This window comes from Cajanus cajan, chromosome 8 (genome assembly GCF_000230855.2).
Source record: "Cajanus cajan strain Asha chromosome 8, NIPB_CcT2T_4, whole genome shotgun sequence".
Taxonomy (NCBI): Eukaryota; Viridiplantae; Streptophyta; class Magnoliopsida; order Fabales; family Fabaceae; genus Cajanus; species Cajanus cajan.
The window spans coordinates 19,234,123-19,252,141 of NC_138524.1; the positions used below are offsets into that span (position 1 = coordinate 19,234,123).

Below are 18,019 nucleotides of genomic sequence, written 5' to 3' on the forward strand. Positions count from 1 at the left end.
GACAGATTTTGTTAGTTATTTGCAAAAGCTACTTTTGTATTGTTAAAAAAAAAGAGAACATTTTTACCTTAAAAAAATGGGTTCCATATTTAATGTTGGTCTTACATTGTAATTTAAGTATACTTTTTTTATTAATATTGTCAGTATTAAAATAGACCAATGACAAATATTGTAATAAACAGAGTGGCTTGCTATAATTTTTTTGTCCTGTTAAAATCCTTATACTTTTTTACACTACAATCAAAACAGGCCTAAAAATTATTATGAATCAATTGAGAGCACTTAATTTAAATAATAATGAAGAAATTTGTATTCAAGATTTTAAAATATTAGTATTTTAACATGTGTGATATCTTTATATAATTATAATTTATAATAAATAAATATTTTGAATATTTAAATTATATTATAATTAAAATCTATAATAAATGAAAGTTTTTAAGTATATAAATTATATTTTAAACTTATAATAAATAATTTATATTTTAATATAAATTTATTTTATTTATCCATAATTTTAAAAATATTAAAATTCAATATAGTACTAAAAATAAATAAGATTAATTGAAAAAGATGATAAGTTGATAGAAATATATAAAAATATTTTCATTAAAAAATTCAATTAAATATATTATCGTTAAAAACATAATAGTTTCATGAAGTACTAATTCGTTTTGTTTATCAGAATTAACGTCATAAATTTGATGATAAATTCTATTAAAATATGTTTACAAATTTCATATAAGCCTTTTCTGATACTCTTCAAAAGTAATTTTCCTTTATAATAAAAATTATTTTAACTGACATAAGTCACTAATTTATTGGCTAAAAAAAAAGAAACACATTTTCAACAATCTTGAGGCCAGTCCTATACATATAATATATTATTAATTCCAAAAAAAAAATGTTAAGTTAGTGTCGTACGAGTAAAGTGTTAAAATAATATGATTAAAATAATACTTAATTAATAAAAATCATATTGTGTAAGTACATATTAGTAACTAATTAAGTTTTTGACTGCGTGATGAAAAAACAAATGTTAGTGATGCGCATAACTAAACTTTTTTAATTCAAAATATTATTAATATATATTTAATTTAGGAAAGAAGATTTAAGAGCGTTAAATTAAGTATATAAGTGAACATTGATAACCGCCACATCTCAGTTTTCGGGGTTTGGATTTTTTTCATTTCCCGTAGGTTCCGTGTTCCAAACAGTAAGAACTACTCTCTTCTTCTTTGCTCTCTAACAGTGACCCATTCAGTGCAAAATAAATTTTCGTTTCAAAAATAATTATTCTGTTTTATGAATCTTGATTTTTGTAATTGATTGTATATTGTTCAGATGAGTTTGAGTATGAGCTTGTGTGGAAGTTATAGTCTTCAGCTTCCATATCGCAGAATTGCAAGCTGCAATCTTCACCGCGATGGTGAGTCTGCTAATTTCTATGCGTCCATTTTTTTAGTAAAAAAAATGCATTTGTGGTTGAGTTGAGAAGGACGAATATAAACAGTGAAGTTCTTTTCAGATTATTTAATGCGGCTGTGTATCACTCAAGACATGAATTCGAACTTGAGATCTAGTTAAGCTGGATTAGCCAAAGTTCATGTTTATCATAAACAATTTTTTTTTTCCTTGAAGAAATAATTTGCTGATTTTGTTAATGTTAGTGTTGTTTCTTCCTTTTGAAGATGTGTTCGAAAGACCCTACGAATTTCTTTATTATTATTACTATTATTATTATTATTATTATTATTATTATTATTATTATTATTATTATTATTATTATTATTATGTTTGTGGTCCTCTAACTTTTGCCAATTTTCATTTTTAGTTCCTAGAATTTTCTTCCTGATAACATTTTTGGTCTCTAGCATCAAAATTTTTTGTTCATGGAAGAAAATTTTATGGATTAAAACCAAATAAAATTTGTGTTGGGATACAAACAAGTCCAATAAAATAAAAGAAAAAATAATAACTTATAAAACACACACGTACTCCAATGATTGAGAAACCTTTTAGCCGATGATCAAAAACAAAACCATGATAGCTTAGGCCCAAAGCGGACAATATTTCATCATTGTGAAATTGTGTGTGAAATAACCTTATAAAAATAATTCTTATAAAATATTCCTTCAGAAAAATATCATAAAAAAACTATCAACGGTATCAGAGCCACGTACCCTTTTAGGTGATAACCAAAAAATGTAAAATAACCTTATAAAATATCTCCTCGGACAAATACCATAAAATAACCCGATCAATTTGTTCAGGAATTAAAAGTGAAAATTGACAAAAGTTCATGAACTAAAAACATTTAATCTTTATTATTATTATGATGATGTTTGGTTTCATTTTTTTTTTTTGGTGAAATGAAGATGTGGCATGTAAGTGCACTATATGTTCTTATAATTGGGATTTGGAGCCATGTAGTTGCCAATTATTTCATTAGATATTGCTACCCTTTGTTTAGTTCAATGTTTATGTCTTTGAAGAAACATGGTATCCTCTTTTTGTTTTTGACTCTTTTTTTTTTTTTTTTTTGTCATAGGCAGGCATATTGTTCCTATCAATACGCACCCAAAACCTTCGGAAGCTGAAAATTGTCTTAGGTCAAAATGGAAGATTAATGGCAATAATATTAGGACATGCATTGGAGTCATGACAGGTACTTTCTTTTGAACCCATGGTTATTATGAAATGTAGACTGGATTATATTATCCTCTCAGTTATCCCTTGCTTCATTTCTTAATTTTGTAACAAGATGACTGTTTATCTGATCAATTTTTTTTTCTTCTTTTTTTCATCTCATTTTAGTAGTGCTTCTTCTAATGGGATAGGGAATGCGGTTATTTTGTAAAACAAGCTTAACTTTATGCTGCACAGACATATAGTACATACTTGTTAATTCGATATACTATACATGTATATACACATTTTTTTTCTTCTTTCTTTTGGGAACAGGGAATTTGCTAGAGTCAACTTTTTATGCTGATTATATTTGCAAGCTGCAACTTGGTTTCGGTGAATTATAAATAATTCTCTTTGGGGCTAATTCAAATGTTTAGATATGAAATAAAATGGGGAAGACCTGTCACTTCTTGCTTGAGTTACTGACCAACCGGCATTTTGTCAAATTTCTGATCTTTTTCCATTCTCTAACTCTTTTCTGTACTGTGCTGCTGCTACAATCGGGGTTGGTTGATTGTATTGGTTAATGCTTCTTGTTTCCACTTTTTCAGTGGCACACTTGGTTGCTCCAGTTGCTGCAAAAGCTGTAAGTATGGGTAACTATGTTGGTGATATGTTTCAACGTATACTTGCATCAATAACTTCTGGAGTAATTAACTCTTTTCAATGTCCCTTTAGATGTAGTTTTTTTTATATTATTTTTAAACAAGTTCACATAATAACCTAATATGTATATTTCTTATTGTATGTAAACTCATTCAATATATAATAGTCTAGTAAACTTTGGTTATTACGACGAGAGAATACAGAAGTGGCTCTTTTTGTTCCTTTTATTTGTGCATTAGATATTGAACTCATGTTGCTAGCTTTTGTGAGCCAATGATAATTAGTAAAGGTTGTTAATGAGGTTGTTCTGTGAATGTCTCTTTGATAGTTGAAATGACACAAATTGTTCCAAATCCTGATAAACACCATGCATCCAAGTCATAGTGGCTGCCTCTTTTATGTCATTCTTTGAGAAACTAGAATTATTTTATTCAGGAAGTGGCTGCTTCTATTTATGCTTTGGCTGATGGAAGCCTCGGTGATTGGTTTGGAGGCTTTGTATATTCAGCTGGACAGCAGGCCAATGAAGCTGTTCAGGGTCAACTATCGTCTCTCAGTTTCACTAGGTGCATTATAAATTCCTAACATGCTTTCTTTCTACTTTTTCCCCCCGAAAATTGGAAAATATGTTAATAGTTTGTTGTTTGCTGTTTATTTATGTTTTCAGTTTGGCTGTAATTTATGGGGCGGGGCTTGTAACCAGCCTTTCTCCATGTACACTTAGTGTCTTACCGCTGACCCTTGGTTACATTGGTGAGCATGCTTCTTCTGTTTGGCATTTTCAGTATCAGTACCTTTTAGTTGCCTAAATTTGTTGTTTGGAATATTTCAGGGGCATTTGGCTCTGGCAAAAGCAAAACAGAGGTAATAACTAGTTAACTTCGTTATTTTTTTGACATTATTCTTGTCTCTTTTTACTTCCCTTTTTGAGGATTGAAGTTTTTGGATTACTAATGCTAAATACTAATATAGCAAGGGAGATGTCATTAGGAAATATTGGTGATTTATATCTATGTTTTAATCTTTTAGGTTTCTACTAAGATGCAAAGATCTGAAATGTTGCAGCATTTTACAACCACAGTGCCTTGCACTTTATTAAAGCAGACTTTGTATGTAAAATGCTTGGACCTTTGGTCTTTTGAGGCCCCCTATTTTCTATTTAAACTATATATACATTGAACTTAGTTCAGTAAGATGCATATTTGAGGAAGTCACTAAGATCCGTAGCATTGCTTATATGAACTTTTTCAAAAGTGCATCATTTCTCCACTCTCTTATTTCTATAAATTCTGTTTGAGAGACTCTCATACACACACACACAAAATTCTCACTAATATTGATCTCTTCTTTCTATCAGGTTGTTGGAGATTCCATTGCATTCTCCTTAGGTCTTGCAACCACATTAGCACTGTTGGGTGTAGGAGCTTCATTTGCTGGAAAGGCTTATGGGCAGATTGGCCAAGGATTACCTTTGGCTGCTTCTGGTTTGGCTATAATTATGGGTCTGAACCTACTTGAGGTACTGAAACAGTTTCTCTCCCCCTTCCTTGTGTTTTAAAGGTTACAAACTTTCAAGTTATGAAAATCTGTGCTATTAATTTTCTTTCATTTCACCTGCAACAACACCCATAACTCGCTCTCAGTCAGCAGGGTTATTCACTGTATTTTGGAACTATTTGTGCATAATGTTCTTCACAAAATCTTTAAATCTTGTCAAGAATTACAGTGGATTAAGCCTGTCAAAGCTCAGCCTTGTAATACCTTACTGTTGAGATAGTTTCTGACACTCTTTTAAGTTTTGTGATAAAATTTCATTAATTACCTTCAGCTTTGTGCAGTTGCATGTAGTGTATTCTCATCGGATATAGTTTGATGAGTACTATGTGTACTATAACGCAAGTTTTTACAAGATAACCCATTATAAAACTTTCCTTGAATAGACATGTTACTATATTTATGTTTGTAATTAACGTTGAGAAAATTTTGCAGATCATTGAATTACAGCTCCCTTCATTCTTTGAAAGTTTTGATCCACGTGCAGCTGCTGCTAATTTCCCATCAAGTAAGTTTATGCTCTTATGCTGCCTTTAGTTTTTTCATTAAAAGTTTGAATGTAGAACATTTACTTGAAGGAATTCTACTCTTAGGTGTACAAGCATACCTGGCTGGGCTTACATTTGCATTAGCTGCCTCACCTTGTAGTACACCTGTTCTGGCCACCCTTCTGGGGTATGTTGCTGCATCCAAGGTATTTCCTATTAACAACCAATATGTCTTCATTATTCCTTTCTGGCAACATTTTTATGCAGGGTTGGCAAAAGAACATAGGCAAACTAGTGTTATTTGCTCACCAGTTTCAGTTAATCAATTCAAAAACTCAGTATTCTAATATGTCAAATTATTTCTGTTTAAAACTTTGAATCTAATATGGGGACATGTTAGGATGAATTTTTTTTGTAAACTATGATAGAAGAAAATAAGAATCTAAAATAAACTTAGTTTTTCCCATAAGTTAAAATCAGCTCATGTACTTTGAATTTTGTAGAAGTTCTCTCATCTAACTTCTCTAAAAGATGATAAGTGGGTATTAAGTTATGGAAAAAGTTCAATTCATTTTATCTTTTTATTTTTTTCCTCCTATAAGTGTTTATGAAAAAACTTATTCAAACATAGTTTATGAGCCTGCTTGGATAAAAATTTCTAGAAGCACTTCTAGGAGGAAAAAATATATGAAAGAAAAATGAAATAAGTTTTTTTATAAGCTAAATTTAGTTTATGTATAAGCTAAAAAATAAGTTTTTGGAGAAACTAATATGAGAGAGCTAATTTTAGTTTATGGAGAAGCTATTTCATCTTTCCTTTTTTTTTTCTTTTTTTTTTCTCTTAAAAAGTGCTTCTAGAGAAATCTATCCAAGCTTATGATTGTAAGATTTTTAAATTTTAGGATCTGAGTACCGATGCCCCCATGACAAATTGCTTACTGTTGCTCCAAAGTACAAGGGGTGCTTAATTATTACATGTACATCAATTGCATAATATATTGATCGTCCATTTTCTTCAGTTTGCATATTTAGTCATTCTTATGTTAACGAAGAAAATGATGATTTCTTGACAGGATCCATTGATTGGAGGCAGCTTACTTTTGACTTACACAACTGGCTATGTTTCCCCCTTACTCTTGGCTGCTTCTTTCGCTGGAGCATTACAGGTCAGTACAAGATTTTTTTGGTTCTATAGAATAACTTGAAAGATCTTCTAAAACGATGTCGCATGGGAAACTATTTCTGATTCAAATTTCTATTGACAGAGTTTGCTTTCATTTCGCAAGTTCTCAGCATGGATCAATCCTATAAGGTAACTTTTGAACTTTTAATAAGCGATTAAGCACATAAAGGGTACACACTGGTGTTCCCCTACACAATTAGTGCTCTTGTTATTTTCTACTTTCTAGAGACTAGAGTATCCATTTCCTTGTTGAATTTCATACTTCCCATAATTCTTATGCATGTTACAATTTTCTTGTCTCACAGCGGAGCAATGCTGTTAGGTGGTGGTGTATATACTTTCTTAGATAGGTTGTTCCCAGTCACAATGGTGATGTAGAAAATCTCTTGGCTCTTAACACGCCGTGATCTTTTACTTAAACAGTTCCATGTATATATGTCATACAAGTATTCAATTGAAATAGAAATTAAAATGACTATTGCATACCACAGCCCAATTCTTCCTCCAAATCCATAATATATTTCTTGGTCTAACTTTCTTCCGAGACTAATTTGGCGTGCAAAATCTTATATTAGGTAGGAAACTTTGTGCATTGGTCCATTTATTAACTTAACCGTGCAAGATTTTGATAATGATCATCACAATGACCAAAGCATGCTTTTCTTTGAGGGATCGGAATCCCAGTTTTTTTGGTTTCAATCTTGCACTTGGTCAATCTCTTTAAACATAAGCTGTGGTGGCACGTTCATTATGATTAATTAGTACGAAAGATTTAGAAGGAATGTCACATGCAGTTTAAGCTGGAAATTGTAGATCCACTCAGTTGATATGTTATAGTAAAATAATTATAATATAAAATAAAATGGATAATGTATGTGTATGTACTAATGGTAAAGAGTTTTTTACATTATCATTTAGGATATGTTTGAGTAAATTTCTCCAAAAACACTTCTAAGAGATCAAAATAATAGAAAAAATGAAATAATTCTTTTTCTAAGTTAAAATTAGCTTTTACATAAGTCATTTTGTCTCTTCTATTAACTTCTCCAAAATGTTGTTTTTAACTCATAAATAAGTTAATTTTAGTTTATTGAGAAATTTATTTTGATTTTTTTATTTTTCTTTTCTAGAAGTACTTTTGGTGAAATTTATCTAAATAAATCCTTAATCAGAAATTGCCACATATTTAATAAATAAAAAATTGTCATATATGACAAGTTTACGGTGTAACAACATATATTTATAATTATTTTATAATGTTAAAAAAATATTAACCGTGCATAAAAATTAAATTATGATATAATTGCATGTTGATGAGTGAAACTTAATTGATAAGAGAAATGTTAATATATCCATCATGGGATTTGTAATGAGAATTGAGAGTTGTTATATTTCAACATAAAAATATTTCTCATACTTCCATTGTATTTGTATCGTCCATTAAAGTCCACATATGTAAAAATATTTAATGGTAACAATAACGTTCAAGCTTAAAACTTCATTCAAACTCTTCTCTCCGTCCACCACTAGGTCACCCTAGTGGGTTGTGTGCAAGATGCGAACACATTAAAGTTATCTTAGCCTTGCTGTTCTTTTATTTTTCAAATAATGTTTTGAATAATTTATCAATTGCGCAACTTAAATATTTGAATAAAATGAAACATAATACTCACCCAGGTAACTATGGCGTATTAAGTTTTGAACATTGTAAAGGGTGGTGAAATGAAAGATTGAACACTTGCATTACATAAGATATAGAATAGAAAAAAAAAACAAAAGGAGTAAATGATTAATATCATTGGATTTTATTGTGAACACACCTATAGATACATACAAATGAAGAAATCACACGAACACAAGAAAACTGAACTAGCTCAGTAGCTCTAGAAATGGTTTACAACCCAAGGACACGGGTCGAGGGAAATAGAAAAAGAAAGGCACTTCTGTAATTTAACTAATCTCCTATGGTATATGACATAGCCGGGAATTTTAAGCAAGCAAGGTTCAATCAGTGTTTTGCAAACATTCCTTGCGTTAAGGAGGAAAAATCATAATCATTCCCTGTCTTTGAAGTGGTCGATGATACCGGAGACGCTGACTGAGGTTTGCTCGCTCCCGATGTTGTTGTACCATTAACTGGAGCTACTTGCCCCATACCATAGAAACTGCAACAAAAGGCAACATAGTTTAACTAGAAAAGAGATACATAAAAAAAAAATAGAAAAAAATCAAGATGGATATTTGTTTCCTATGATGACTTCAATGAATGAACAGAAGCAATGTATAGTATAGACCCTGTACAAATAATGAGCAGCCTGGACGGACTTAAATGAATGAGATTTGATGCAAGGATTAAAAGCATGTCTGAAACATAATCTTTAGCTAGTAAAGCCATCATAATATTGGTAAATTTGTAAAAATGTTTGAAACAAAAGAATGCTTCATTCCCATGCATTCAGGCAGAGATAATTGGCCTCAAATTTGAGGTGGTATATGGGGCAGCAAAGGCAGCAAAACCTATGACAATGATTCCAATGCTAATGGCACTAGCCCTTGACTATGAAAGGAATTTTTTTATGAAGAGAAGTCAACTTTCATAACACAATGTGAATAGAGCCTCCAAAATAGCCTTTTGGCAGCACAACCTACACTCTACAGAAGCCATTAATTTTGATTTAGGTTACCATGTATCCTGATTGACACCAATATCAACCAACGATAATTCAGAATCTTACCCAAACTGAAAGTAAATAAGCTTTCAATAAACAAACCAGTGGCATACCTCGACTGTGGATGGTGAACTGAACTCCCTGCTGAATGTGCTGCAGCCATGTTCATTGTCTAATCCAGAAGGAAGAAGAGGAATAAATTGCTGAACAGATAAGTACAAATCATTAATCAATTAATGCTTCCACAAATTATTTACCTGCATGAGTTTCTGAAACTCTTCCTGACCGCCCATGGGCATCGCACCTGGGATTGAGTAGCCAGCAGCTGGCCAACTTTGGACGGGAATATTGGACCCAGGTTGTTGTATGCTGGCCGGGTACTTGTTATCCCCACCAGCAGATTTAGCAGCAGCAGCCATAAAAAGAGACTGTTGTTTCTGTAAGCTGGCCATTAAATTGGGATCCCCACCAGCAGATTTAGCAGCAGCAGCCATAAAAAGAGACTGTTGTTTCTGTAAGCTGGCCATTAAATTGGGATCCGCAGCAGCAGCCATTAGAAGAGACTGATGTTGCTGTAAGCTGGGCAGGTACTTGGAATCCCCACCAGCAGATTTAGCAGCAGCAGCAGCCATTAGAAGAGACTGTTGCTGTGCCAGCATGGCCAGCTGCTGTTGTTGCATAGAAAATGGAGATATTGTATCCTTCTGCAGATATCCAATTAACTTGGTCAGGTTAAATCTTATTCACACCAAAACAAAACATCCCATCTAAGGATAGCGATCAACTTGTTATGATGTCTTTTGGATAGTAACTCACATTGAGCAACAAGGGATGCTCAAATAACAAGAATGTGTATATTGAAGCGCAGGCATGTACCTTCTCAAAGAGGCTCATGATATCATTTTTTACATCTTTTTGTGGTTTTTCTGGAGTTAAACTTGGTGTAACTGAAGGTGAATCTTTAAATAAATCCTCAATTCCAGTAGTGGACTGGGGTGCACTTTCAACTGATTTCGGGACATCAGTTTTCTCAGCTGTCGAAGCCTCTGCAGCAGCTGAAACAATTATAGCAACAAAATTAGAAACTAAAACAAACATCATAATCAAGAAGATTCGTCAAAGCTCCAAAAACAATGCCTGGAAACACTTTCTTAGTGCTTCCATGGTGTATTTTTTTCTATAAAAAGAAAAAAGAAAACCTAAAACATACACTGAAAACCTGCCCAGTTATCATCAGCAGTAGCATCCGCTGCCTCTGAGCCCTTTTCATTTGGACCATCCATAGACAACATGTCAAAAAGATCTGTGGCGAAGTCAACTTTTGGAGGGGAATTTTGTGTTATGTCAGTAGTCTGTTTTGAAGTGTCATCTTGTGGTGATGGTGCCACATGTTCCACTTTCTGAATATGTTGAGGTTTAACCACAGGAATTACCTGTTCAGAAACATTATTTTCATGTCTAAATTCAACTTTAAAGAGCAAGGGAAAATGTATAATTTGAAAAGGTTAAATTGTTAATTGCTTATAGTGTCATAGTTTATCATGCAAGTTATTGAAATTTGAAAATGTATAATGAGTAATACTATTTTATATAAAAGTAGTCAAAATATATCTCTCACTAATAATATTTTCCAAACATCCATCACTATCAAATATCAATATTTATTTCAATCATAAAATTTCCCTAGAAGGAGCATAATAGTTTTATTATTTCATAACTTGGAGGCAAAAATGAGTTGACTTTATCTTCTCAAATAAAAAATATATAAGGGACATGAGGAAAGAAATACAGTCTGTAGAACAAGCTCAATTGCATGGCTTTCCTAGTAAATTAGTTGATTTCTTTTTTCTCAATCTTCCAGAATTACCCCTTCTCTTTCACCACTAAATCTGTAGCTTTTCTGCTGGCGTGACGACACCAATGCCGACACTTATGATGATTGATGGCGATACTCAACCATAGCCATTCACCCTTCAAAACATTCTACCACCACCACAAATTAGAAAGAAAACTAAACAATGACCACACCACAGCAGCACCTCGATGTACATAACCAGCTTTTCCTCTTCCTCCTTTAAAGCTCTTATCGATGAGCAGGTGATCCCCCTCCACAACGTCCATTTCAACCACACCCAACCCCTCTTACTCTCTGGATCTACATCTATTTCCTCACTCACTATGTGGTTCACTCACTCACTCACTTCACTGCCAACATCTTGTCATCTCCACCAAGTGCCATTATTGTTGGAATTAGTATCTATGTGGAAGAGAGAGGGAGTGAGCAAGATTGGGAGAAGAGTGGCAAAAAGTAAGGTTGGGGGAAGAAGGTATGGGAGAAGATGATTTCATGGGAGAAGAGAGAGAAACGATGGGGTGGAGGAGGAGGCAGGGCATAATTAAAGAAAAATAGAAAAACAGAAAAATCTCAGTCATAGATTAATTAAGAATATAACAGTTCAAAAGCTCTTAATCCACATGGAGAGATATCTTGTAGCGTCCCAGCGTAGCCTCCACCCAAAAACTAAACACAGTAATCCTTTTAGGTTTCTATTTTTTTATCTGATTGTTTTGAAAACTAGTTATCCATAATCAGATTTTAGAGTAGAAAATTGAGAACACATTTTAGTTTTTGTTTTCCATATCATGGATTCTTCACTCTCATTTCAACCCACTAGTAGCCTCACTTCCATTGCCACCACAACACTTGAAAACTTGATTATCATTAAGAAGAGCGTGTTTCAATTTTGGTGATTATGGCCACAATTTTGAAAAATGCCACGATAGCTGCTTTTATTCATTTTTGTATCAATCACTGTACTGTTATCTAACCACGAATCCTATTATTGTTCTTTCAGTAGAGTTTTATATCCATGACTGGGCATTCAAGAAGACAAAGCACCTGTTGGGGCCTTTTTGTTCCGCAAAATAAGAGGGCGTATTCCTAAATTTAAGTTGAGAGTTTTATTTATTATAGCTCTCCAACATTGATTGGTTTCGGGGGTGGGGGGGGGGAACTCCATACATTTTCCCTTCTTTTTATTAGTTTTATTGCTAAAAAATACTAGTAGCTCATGAGTCATAACACTGATATCAGAAGAACAAACTTTACAACTACAATGTCACATACAATTCACACGAATAGGAAACAGAGAGAAGTTACCTGATCAGGCCCTTTGGGAGGTGCAGGAACACTAATTCTTGTAGCAGGCATTGCATTTGATGGTTGGATTTTCTTCCTCTCCTCAAAAGTATTCTCAGACACACCTGCATAACTATGCCCACCTTTTTCCACTGGCTTTTGCAAATGTGAAGGAGTTTTCTCTTCTCGGAAACTAGAAGGTGATTTCGGTTTCTCATCCTTTGCAACCCATCTCTTATCTTCATACCTTCATATATATGCAATGATCAAAAGCAAAGAATCATCTTCATCAGGTGCACATAATAAGAAACATACACCTCTCACTATACAAAGATTAAAAGGGAAAAACAAAAAAAAACTCAGTCTGGTTCAAGGTGTTCATCAATAGACATACTTTGCACGAATGAAATTTTCAATTCCAACTCTATCATAATGTGGGGGTAATTCTGCTTCCCAGTAACTATTTGCCTTCTCATTTCCCATCGCTATATAGGATAAAAAAAAAAAAAATTCAAATATAATGAGCAGACTACACAACTAAGACATACTAACAGAACTCAAAATAATCACAAGGTCATGACCATTTAGATTCCCTTACATTGAATGAATGCGACCTGCTCTGGGAGCCAGGTGTCCAAAGTTGCAGAGCGAACCTGCAGATAAGCTACCAAGTAAGCATATAAATAGAAAATTGCACTAGCAAATTCAGATATAGAACCATCAACCAGCCTTTAGTGAATATAAATATTTAGGGACTAGGGCGTAGAGGCCAACAGTTAAGACCAGCTACGTTTCAGATGTTCCCATATCAAATTGCATCAATATTGATATTTGATCTTATAAAGGAGCAAATTCATGTCAAAAACCTTTTGTGAACCAAATAGGTTACCAGCTTAGCATTCTTTCATGTCGCAGTAAAAAAAAATGACAGTCTAACTATATATTGACAAAATGATACAGTACAACAATGCTACTTCCTTTTAACAACAACAACAAAGATGCAAATTAACAGCTAAAGAAGGCGTATATACTTTAACTAATGCTACTCACTTGGAATCCTTTTGTCAGTATTTAGCAAACAAGTGAGTGAGAATGAGAATAAAAATAATACTCTATCCCTCAAAACATATAATGTAGTTTAGACAATTATATTAACATTTCCTGATTGAATTCATAAAGATTTTATTTCCTCACAAGACAACCATAATGCATAATTTACACATGTTGATTTGTTTTCTGACAGATCAAACTGAAACCTTTATAAGAACACTGTAAGAGAAACCCACAGACCTCAACCACTTGGACATTACCAATGAGCATAACATTACCTTTGATATGTGTACCCCAAGACTTCTGTGTATTCCTGAACACTGCATGCATATAAAGATGCCAAGATTGACACTAGCCCATCTTGGGCCTCTGCAAATCAAATTTTTATAGAAAATTTGTGAAAAAAAAAAGAAGAAAAAAAATCCCAGAAAATGCTTATACAATCATAATCCAATTGTCTTGGACATAGTATCTCTCTTTTCTTCTATTCCTATTGACATGCATATGTGATATAAACATTGGATCATTTATATCTAGCCAGATACATACTTAGCTTTGCAGTCAGCACATTCCTTATTCTCTGGTAGCCTAAGAAGTCCTTCCAGTATCTGCATATTCAATTTAAAGTAAATTACTAAAATATTTAATCAAAACATAAAATTTAAAATAAAAAAAAAGGTTTAGTAAGTTTCAACAAAAAGGAAACAATCCAAAATAAAGGATTCAAATATATATAACCAAAGTATAAACTAAGAATTCAGACCTTCGTGACAAGACAACCCTTTTCAAGTAAATGTAAATTGATCGACATTCTAATTAAGAAAAACAACCAGCCATCCAAAATCAACAAAAGAAGAATTCGTTAATTCAATATATACAATTAATAATTAATAATTTTTTCTAAATAAAATAAGATCCCCCAGAAAGCCTTTTCCTTATTAATTTAATAAACTCCAGAAAGAAAACCAAAAAAAAAAAAAAACAGTAATTACCTATAAATTAGAAAAATGGATCCAAACTAGCAAGCACAATAACCTCGATTAACGAATCTAATCCCGAAAATAATTAAAACGAAAAACATCACAACACGCAGATCAAATTCTGCGATAACCATCACTCCATCATCCCCAATCCCGGATCCATTTGCTCACATCCAATTTTCCTTTTAAAATAAGTAACAGGTAAATAACTCATACGAGAAGCAATCAGAAAGCAACTTCAAATTCCGGTTTCTGGATAAGCGCATCGGATACCGATCCGAGAATTGAGAATTGTCATTAGCAGAATCGAATGCGGCGAAATGGGGAAAATGCGCGTTAGCATTATATGAAGATGATTATGATGGAGATTGAAGGAAAATGGGAGAGAAGAGAACCTTTTTGTGTTTAGCGTTGAGCTCTTTGGAAACGTTGGCCTTCTCGTTCATGGTGCGAATGAGAGAGAGGAAGGGCAAAATGGTGGTTTAATGCACTTTCTATCTCCTCTCTCTCTCTCTCTCTCTTTCTCTCTCTCTCTCTCTAGGTTGTGATCTGTGATGAAAAGAATTAAGAATGTGTCACCAAAACGAAAGAGGAAGAAGAAGAAGAAGAGAGAGTTATCGCAGTTTATTGACTTTTATTATCTGCGATTTCCCTATATTTTCTCTCTTTCTTTCTTTCCCTTTTGCCGCATACGTTTCTCTCCTAATATTTATTCAAATGCTACACTTAAACCAAAAATTTTAATTAAATCAATAGTCACAACAATATCTTACAAAATACTTTTAAAAAATTAAAATGTTAATTAAGGTGGTATACCTATCATCAATTTCATTCTTCTATGTTTATAATTCACGGTCGAATTTATATATTAATTTAAATTAATGAAACGAATTATTAAATAATTTTTAATTTTTTTAAAAAAATTTAAATTTGATCTATATTAAGAATTTTAAATTTAATAGTTAAATTGTTGAAATTTGATGTAATATATAAATTATTGAATGAAATAAATATACTAAACTTATTATTAAAATAAATAGATCTTTTATTTTTTTTTTCATCATGTGTTACATGAATATTGTAAAAAATTAATTTCAAGACTTGAAATCGAGATCTTAAAATTTAAAGTTCAATTATAACACTAATCACACCAACAAATATTGGGACACAAAATTACTTTTAGTTACTAATAAATATTTAAATAAAATATTCAAATTTAATTTAGAAATAAAAAATTTAAATCAAAATTGATAAAAAAAATTTAAAGAAAAATCTCTAAAAAAATTATTGAAGAAAATTGGTAAAAAAATAAATAAAAACACTTATCAAAAAATGTCTCTAAAAATATTTTTGGAACTTGACTTTAGTGGATCTTCTTTTCAAGTCATATTTTTTTATCTACAAAATACGCATTTTAAATTTTTTTTTAAAGAATTTTAAATCCAATACCATTCAAACTAACGATTAATTAGTTAATTTCTTTTAAAGGGTTTCAAAATTTGATTAGAAATTCAATAAAAAATTTATTAAAAAAATCATATCAAAGTGTATGAGATATATCGCTATGATTGTATAATAACATAATTTTTTTAATGAAATTTGTTTACTTTAATATTTACTTTATATAAATCATGTGAATTGCACTACCTGCAACTTTCATAATTGTAACTGATATGACATAAATGGTGAATTCAATATATAGAAGGCAATTTTGATAGAGATCTTGCAAACTTTGGTGTGAAGGCAAAGCAAAACCTTATTTTATGTGTAAATGCATTGTGGTGAATGATGAAATACCATTTGCCAAAGAAAAGATAAGAATCTAATGTATTAGTCAACTTATTAACAAAGTGCTGGTGGGACCATCCAAGTCATTGGAATTGGAAGGTTCATGTGACATCCATATATCACTCTAAAGTCCTTGCAAAAGATACCAATTAATATACTAATATTCACTAATGTTAGTTAATTAATCTTAATCATTGGACTAGTTATTGATTGTTTTCCCTAGAGATTTTGAGAATGATCGAAACTCTAATCATTCAACTAAATTATTTAATCATACCTAAGGATGTTGAACCCCTTTTCGACTCTCTCTCTTTCTTAAATCTATTAAAACAATCACACAATATATATTATTACTATTTTTTTTTTATCGAAACATATTTATTACATTGCAATTTTATATGATGCTGTAATAGAATTTATAGAGTATATTTCGTGATGTATAAGACGGTGCTTTATTATATATTTTTTCTCCTTAAAATACATTTTATCACCAAAATTTACTTTTTTATGTTTGTATTGTCTATTTAATTACTTTTGATTTTTCTTGTGATAAATTTTGTTCTAAAGTCTGAATTACTTTTCAAATTCACACCTATATATTAAAGTAATAAATTGCTTGAGAGTGACTTAATATTTTTATTTTATATGTTGCATAATAAATTTACTTTAGTTTATATATTACATGATATTATATAAATTAATATAATAAATTAGATATACTGACGTTGAAATGTAACTACTATTCTATAAACTTTCGCACTAAAAAGGATTTTTCTATTTTTTTTTAGAGGAAAAAAGGGTTTTTCTTTTGCTAAAATTTATTGTTAAAATAATTTTGAAAAGTCCACATTTAATTTACAAAATTAAATTAATTTAAAATAAGTTCACAAACTCTAACATAGTAAGATCAGAGGTTCAAATCTTGCCTTGTGTATGCAGTCGCGTTAAATTTTAGAGCCAACTATCTCACTTTTTGAGGTACCTCCAACGTAACGAGGAAATTAGTCACTACTATCTCAACCTTATTTTTTCACTTTTCAAAACTCCGAGATACCTCTGAGTCCGTTATCTTCATGCTATTGTTTTTATGAATATGATTTTTTATTATTATGATATTGAGAAGAGTATATGAACTACTTTAAATAAGAAAATTGCATCTTTAAAAAAAATACATGTATAAGTATTAACTAAAAATTCAACAATTAAGATGATAACTAATTTAAGAATTTATTTAATATATTTAGTTTTATTATAATTTTATGTAAATTTTAATTAACAACTATAAACACATTTATGATATTTTAAAATATACTCCTCCATCTCATTCCAGAGCCATTTGCATTCTTGATTGTTTATTTTGGAGAAATTTTTTTTTAACCTCTTTAAACTTTATTTCTTTTGAAATAAACATAGTAAATTTTAATTTTATCTTAATTAATTCTTAAATTTTGTATTTAGTATTATTAGTATATACACATCATAAACTTTAATTTTGTTATAATTAATCTTAATTTATTCTTAGTTTTTTTAAAATATTATATTATATTATATTGCAATTAATTTTCTAGGATACAAAATATATCAATCATTTATTTATTTTAAATCACACTTATTTATTAGTTTTTTCTACATATATTAGTTTTATTTTCACACATCATTTATCTAAATATTTTAAAATATCATATAATTTAGAATTAAAAATTAAACAATAACGTTTTTTTATTGTTTTCATTATTTTTTTTCCTTTCTAAACTTGTATTTTTATTATATTTGAAAAATTGCAGAAATAAAATAAAATAAAAATATTAATAAAAATAATATTTAAGATAAGTAATTAAACTTTAAATTAATAATAAAATCATTTTTTTATA

At 30.9% G+C, this 18,019-nt stretch overlaps 2 protein-coding genes across 3 annotated transcripts; one reads left to right on the forward strand and one right to left on the reverse strand.

Moving 5' to 3' along the window:
- The first annotated feature begins 1,150 nt into the window (after positions 1-1,150).
- CCDA (cytochrome c biogenesis protein family) lies at positions 1,151-7,012 on the forward strand. Its single transcript, XM_020359320.3, has 13 exons — positions 1,151-1,216; positions 1,345-1,429; positions 2,552-2,668; positions 3,243-3,277; positions 3,733-3,863; positions 3,965-4,050; positions 4,130-4,161; positions 4,655-4,816; positions 5,287-5,359; positions 5,445-5,545; positions 6,413-6,505; positions 6,605-6,651; positions 6,828-7,012. Exons 2-13 carry the CDS (start codon positions 1,345-1,347, stop codon positions 6,898-6,900), a joined length of 1,035 nt encoding a protein of 344 aa, XP_020214909.2. The 5' UTR covers positions 1,151-1,216; the 3' UTR covers positions 6,901-7,012.
- Positions 7,013-8,300: 1,288 nt separating this feature from the next.
- On the reverse strand, positions 8,301-15,045 carry LOC109798647 (ADP-ribosylation factor GTPase-activating protein AGD5). Of its 2 annotated transcripts, XM_020358990.3 has the most exons (11): positions 14,756-15,045; positions 13,930-13,988; positions 13,659-13,749; positions 12,929-12,983; positions 12,725-12,815; positions 12,352-12,577; positions 10,402-10,624; positions 10,068-10,246; positions 9,449-9,895; positions 9,305-9,363; positions 8,301-8,687 (listed from the first exon to the last, which is right to left on the reverse strand). In XM_020358990.3, exons 1-11 carry the CDS (start codon positions 14,804-14,806, stop codon positions 8,531-8,533), a joined length of 1,638 nt encoding a protein of 545 aa, XP_020214579.1. In that variant the 5' UTR covers positions 14,807-15,045; the 3' UTR covers positions 8,301-8,530. The 2 variants fall into 2 exon arrangements, with proteins under 2 accessions (XP_020214579.1, XP_082918335.1); XM_083062209.1 differs by lacking the exon at positions 12,725-12,815.
- Between the last annotated feature and the right edge of the window lie 2,974 nt (positions 15,046-18,019).

Coding starts and splice junctions, on each gene's coding strand:
- CCDA (XM_020359320.3), top strand. CDS start 1,345: ATGAGTTTGAGTATGAGCTTGTGTGGAAGTTATAGTCTTCAGCTTCCA. Junction 5,360..5,444: donor TGCTGCTAATTTCCCATCAA/GTAAGTTTATGC, acceptor TTCTACTCTTAG/GTGTACAAGCATACCTGGCT. Junction 6,652..6,827: donor GCATGGATCAATCCTATAAG/GTAACTTTTGAA, acceptor CTTGTCTCACAG/CGGAGCAATGCTGTTAGGTG.
- LOC109798647 (XM_020358990.3), bottom strand. CDS start 14,806: ATGAACGAGAAGGCCAACGTTTCCAAAGAGCTCAACGCTAAACACAAA. Junction 12,984..13,658: donor TTGGGGTACACATATCAAAG/GTAATGTTATGC, acceptor GCTTATCTGCAG/GTTCGCTCTGCAACTTTGGA. Junction 9,364..9,448: donor AGTTTCAGAAACTCATGCAG/GTAAATAATTTG, acceptor CTTCTGGATTAG/ACAATGAACATGGCTGCAGC.